This window comes from Herpailurus yagouaroundi, unplaced genomic scaffold (genome assembly GCF_014898765.1).
Source record: "Herpailurus yagouaroundi ecotype Mexico unplaced genomic scaffold, PumYag 77, whole genome shotgun sequence".
In the NCBI taxonomy this organism is placed as follows: domain Eukaryota; kingdom Metazoa; phylum Chordata; class Mammalia; order Carnivora; family Felidae; genus Herpailurus; species Herpailurus yagouaroundi.
Window position 1 is genome coordinate 42,028,920 of NW_024412388.1, and position 4,944 is coordinate 42,033,863.

At 45.0% G+C, this 4,944-nt stretch overlaps 2 protein-coding genes across 2 annotated transcripts in view; one reads left to right on the forward strand and one right to left on the reverse strand.

Moving 5' to 3' along the window:
- Positions 1–379: 379 nt before the first annotated feature.
- LOC121017653 (translation initiation factor IF-2) overlaps positions 380–4,944 on the reverse strand; it is a 22,634-nt gene continuing 18,069 nt past the window's right edge. The window contains exons 2-4 of the mRNA XM_040456028.1: positions 3,591–3,770; positions 2,666–3,533; positions 380–2,399 (exon numbers count right to left, since the gene is read on the reverse strand). Coding sequence (XP_040311962.1) covers positions 2,698–3,533; positions 3,591–3,770 — 1,016 coding nt within the window. The 3' untranslated portion in view covers positions 380–2,399; positions 2,666–2,697. The remainder of the gene's footprint in view (positions 2,400–2,665; positions 3,534–3,590; positions 3,771–4,944) is intronic.
- The window catches only part of ZFYVE9 (zinc finger FYVE-type containing 9), a 202,200-nt gene continuing 200,366 nt past the window's right edge, over positions 3,111–4,944 (forward strand). The window contains exon 1 of the mRNA XM_040456039.1: positions 3,111–3,263. The gene's annotated coding sequence lies outside the window, so the exon portion shown is untranslated. The remainder of the gene's footprint in view (positions 3,264–4,944) is intronic.

The following is a 4,944-nucleotide window of genomic DNA, read 5'->3' on the forward strand; positions in this document are numbered from 1 at the left end:
GGCACCCCTGCACATATAATTTGTTGAGCATATACCTTAGACCATAGTGGGTGGCAGTGGAGTTGGAGAAGAGAAAAATTCAATAAAAGCAAGAAGTAGAATTTATCAGGCTCAACAACCAATTGTCCAGGACAGAAACAAGAGTTAAGGATCACTCCTTTGCCATTGACAAAGCCAGGAAATGGGTATCTTTTTGGCCTGATTTCTCCCCAGTTTTATTGAGGTATAATTGACAAGTAAAAGAACTGAATTTTTTTTAAGTTTATTATTATTTTTTTAGTAATCTCTATACCAACCGTGGGGCTTGAACTCAGGATACTGTGCTCAAGAGTTGCATGCTCTTCTAACTGAGCTGGCCAGGTGCCCCAAGGCCTTAATTTTTAAGAACAAATTTTAAAGGGCAAAGAAAATTTTGATTGGGGTGCTACAGCTTTAACTCATGTGGAGAAACTATTTTTAGAATACTGGCTTTCTATAGGATATGGCACAAAAATGAAAGCGGGAAGGTCTACCAGGTTACAAATAAAGAGGTATTTTAGAGTCACTGTATAGTTGTGGAAATCAAAACAAAATTGAAAGTGGGGTAACTAAAGCAATTGTTGGCAGGTAAAAGATTAAAATTAACAGAAGAGGGGAAAACAGATGAGAGATATTTCAGGAGCAGAGAGCACACTGGGTAGGAAGAGTTGAATGACAGAATGAAATTATAGATGAAAGGATTTATAGTAGATTACTATGATCTGGGAGGTGGTAGTGATGATAAAGACAGTCTCTTTCAGCAACATAGAAGGGGGGAAAGTGTGAAGCAAGAGGAAACTGGTCCTGGGAACAAATGAATCATCTTCAAGCAGTAGCTACACCCTGGGTAGCATGATTATTCATAAACAAATGCAGATTTCCTGTGGTGGTAGTGAACCAAGCTTGGAAAGCAGTACTAATGTTGGGTTGCCAAACTAATCTAAATGAAAGGGCCCATTTCTCTAGATTGAAAATTTTTAGCAACAGTAACTTACTCTTACAGCATTTTCTGAATATTGTAGAAAGGACTATTAGGGGCATCAGAAGGGAGAATGAAGGAATTTCAGGGTATACTTCCAGCTTTCCCTTAGGTAGATGTATTTCACATGTAAAATGGTGGTAATATAGTACTTATTTCAGAGTTGTTATGAGGATGAATCATAGTTTCCCTCGGAGCCCCAGTTTCTCTTTTTATAAAAAGGGGATAGTGATTTTTTTTTTTTTTTGTAATGTGACTCAGAAGTAGGTGGTGAAGGCACGCTCAGGATTGTACAATAACAGGAATAGCTTTCATTGATTGGAAGAGAGCTGTAAGGTCATATTTTCTCTAAGGTGGCTGCTCAATTATTATTTGAAAGTTCCCAGAGACCTTATATAATGTTCTCATTAAGATTTATTATTATTAGGACATAACCTAAGGTAAAGTGAGATTGCCTTATAATTTTTATATACAGAAAATATACTAGTTTTATGCTAACATCTGCTATGCAATAGAATGTTATAGCATCCAGTGTATTAAACTCTATTTTTCCACAGTAATGTTATATAAATCCATTAGGGAAATTTTACCCAGACTAGGGATGATAAAGAACAATGCATCCATTTTTTTTTCTTTTCTGATGCACTCATCTTTTGATAGGAATATATTTACATACAGAGATTAAGAGAGAAAGAACACAGATGAGAACAATCTTGAATCTAAGAAAGACTGAAAGGGTGTTTTGGAACCAACAATAATTGGAACTAACATTTATTGAGTATCTTCTCTAGGCTAGTTCTTTCACATAAATTATCTCCAGTTTTCACAACAAGCAGCAAGGCAGGCATTAGAAAACCCAGGTTCCGAAATATTATGTAACTTGCCCAGGGTCATAAAGCTAACCATGACAGAGCTGGAATTGGTAGGATCAGGAACAGTCCACCACCAAAGTCCCTGTTCATTCTACTATAGCACTCTATGATAAAATAATGTACTGTTATTTGGGAAATTTGGGACCAGAGGATTTGAAGGATTTCTTTCCCTACTTATTTCCCCTCTAACTGGTCTTTTTGTTTCTATTGTTTTTGGTTCTGATGCTTGCATTCTAGAGCTTGAATGGGATCGAATATGGGGTATATGTAAACAATGATTCCACAGTCCCCGCTCAGTAACAATTTCCTTCCTTCAGAGCCTTACCTGGGATTTGGCAGGGGTTGGGATGAAAGAGTAGAGGTAGAGGTGGGGGAGGGGGTTCGTTAGAAAAGATGGATGGTTTTTTCTTACCTTTAAGTTGTTTATGAATTTCAGGACAACCCGTTGGCTATTCTCTTGCTCGGCATATTATTTTTTTCTAATTTTGGGGGCGGTTTGGGATTAAGGATTTAGTATCTGTAGGACATTTCTGTAACGATCAGCCCAGTAAATCCAAAAAAAGTTAAGGTCAAAGACAATTCCTTCATCTGTTTTGGGAAAGGAGTGTGAGTGTGTGTGTGTGTGTGTGTGTGTGTATGTGTGTGTAAAAGGTTGGTTCTGGGTCGCTCTTGTTACACCCAGACACACTGAAGGGATTAGAAGGGATCCCTCTTGAATCATGAGAGATGAAAACGAGCATATTCCCTCACCTCCTGCTCTCAGGTGAACGTCCGAGCGACAGAAACGTTCACGTACCTTCTGGAGAGAAGGAAAAGGTGCAAAGGCGCTCAGGGCCTGAGGGCTGGGAGTGGGGCGGGGGCTCGCCACGGTCGGTGGGGATCGAGGGGCTTCTGCCTCCAAGGAGGAATCGTCGGGGGCGGGCCGGGGGCCGAGGGCAGCGCAGCGAGCGCTAGGCCCCCGCCATCCCCAGGCCGCGCTCCCCCGCGTTCCCTGCGGCTCGTGCCCGGGCGGCCGCCGCAGTCCCGGCGCCGTAGCCGGGCGTGGGGTCCAGGGGGCGCTGTGGCCCAGCGGCGCCGGCGGCAGGAGCGGCCACGGCGACGCTGGAGGCTTCGCCGAGGATCCCCGCCTGCAGCACCTCGGTCGTCCCGCCGCAGCCTTGAGCCCCCGGCCCGGCTCAGCGGCGCTCCCCCGGGATCCGCGTGGCTGCGGCGGTCCCGGAGCCCGATGCGGCTCGGCGGGCGCTGGGCCTTAGCAGCAGCGGTGACCACAGCCCTTTCAGGAGCTGGAGGCTTCGCAGCGGCGCCTGGGGCCGCGCCGGTGCCCTCCGGAGGAGGCTGTCGGCTTAGGGACGACCCCCTCGGCCATGCTGAGGCGGCGGCGGCCACTGCTCGAGGTGAGTGTGGCGCGGCGCGGTCCCGGGCTCGCTGGCCTTCCGCCACGGGGAAGGGCCCTGGCAGCAGCCTTCGGGCCGGGCGGACGGGGCGTCCTGCCGCTGCGGCCCCCTCCCCCACCCCGCGGTTCTGGGCCCTCAACCCTTCTCCGCGTCCCCCGGGAGGCGCGTGGGGGTGAGTAGGCCCCGCGCCGCCGGGAAGCTCTCGCCTGGCCTCGGTTCCTGCGCGGCCCGGTGTGTGTGGAGCGGCACTGCTGGCGGGGGCACTGGCACCTTTCGGGTTGGCCCCGGACCCGGGCCGAGCTCAGCCTCTTACCCCGGGCCCGGCACGTACATCCAGGAGGGAGGCAGAGGACGCCTGTTTGCAAACAGCCTCGGCTTTTCCGCGCCCGGGTAGCGAGTCCCGCAGAGTCCCGGGGGGAGGGGTGGGAGGGCTGGTGAGAATTGGAGTGCGGAAAGTGCGGGGCCCTGAGAGCCCTTGGTACTCCCGAGTGTCATTCACTGATCTGACTGGGTTGAAAACAACCGTTTGCGTTTTATTTGAGCTGAAATTTCATCACCTGCAGGTAGCTCATCCCTGCCGCCTTCTATTACATTTTGCCCCTGAGAGTGGTCTGCCTTAGAGAAAGCCCTATCCTAGCTTTGCGCTAAGTTTCCTACATAAATACAATTACAAAAATATCTTTTTGGTTTTTAAACAAGGATCTGTTCCCCTTCTCCCCAATAAAAGAGTGTAAATATCTTAATACCTCAGTTCTAGGTATAAAAATGTTACACCTAAATAGATCCATAGACTGGATGACAAGAGAATTTTAAAAAGTCGTGCTAACTATCTTAGTAACAGATACTGATGGAAATGGAACATATTCTAAATTTTAGAAGTTAAGTAATTTGGTCGGTATTAATGTGAAAAAAAGGAAGTGATGATTACAGTTTGATAACTTAAGTCAGGTGTTTGGGGTGTTTATGGTTTTTGATCGATCAATATGATTACAGGTTTTTCTTGTTTTCCTATTATGTATATGAAGGTTGTAGGATTAATAAGTACTTCTGAAACTTTCATAATCATGAATAAAATAAATATGCTTATTGTAGGAAATACGGAAAGTACAGGATCGTACCGTGTCAACTCTCAATAAATATTTAATAGTGAGGGAAAAGTCACCCATTATCTTACAGTTAGTACATTTTGATGGTCATTTAAAATTTTAAATGGGCTTGTATTGTTGGCGACTTTAAAATGATCGATTTATGATTAATTTAATTATTAATTATTCAAGTTATTACTATTTAATTATTATTATTATTTCTGTCTACCATGTTGAGTTAACTGTTCGATTTTACTGTTTAACATCCAGTCATTTGTTTAAGACCTATAAAAATGTTTTACTAAATTACATTGCAGTCATAGTTGAATTCATCAATTTAAACAGAATAACATGGGTAACTGTCTAAAAGACCCCTGATTTACCACCTGTGCAGCATGGGAAGCTCCTGAAGTCTAGGGAGGTTTGGTGTAGTAAACATTTTTGAGGACCTGTTCTGTTAGTTAGATGCACTGGCCTTGGATTGTTTCTGTTAAGGTTTTGCTTAAATGTTTATAACTGTAAAAACTTGGCCTGATTAAAAAAAAATTGCCGGGGGGGGGGGGTGTAGTTTAAGTTTCAAAAAGTCTAGTTGGGTT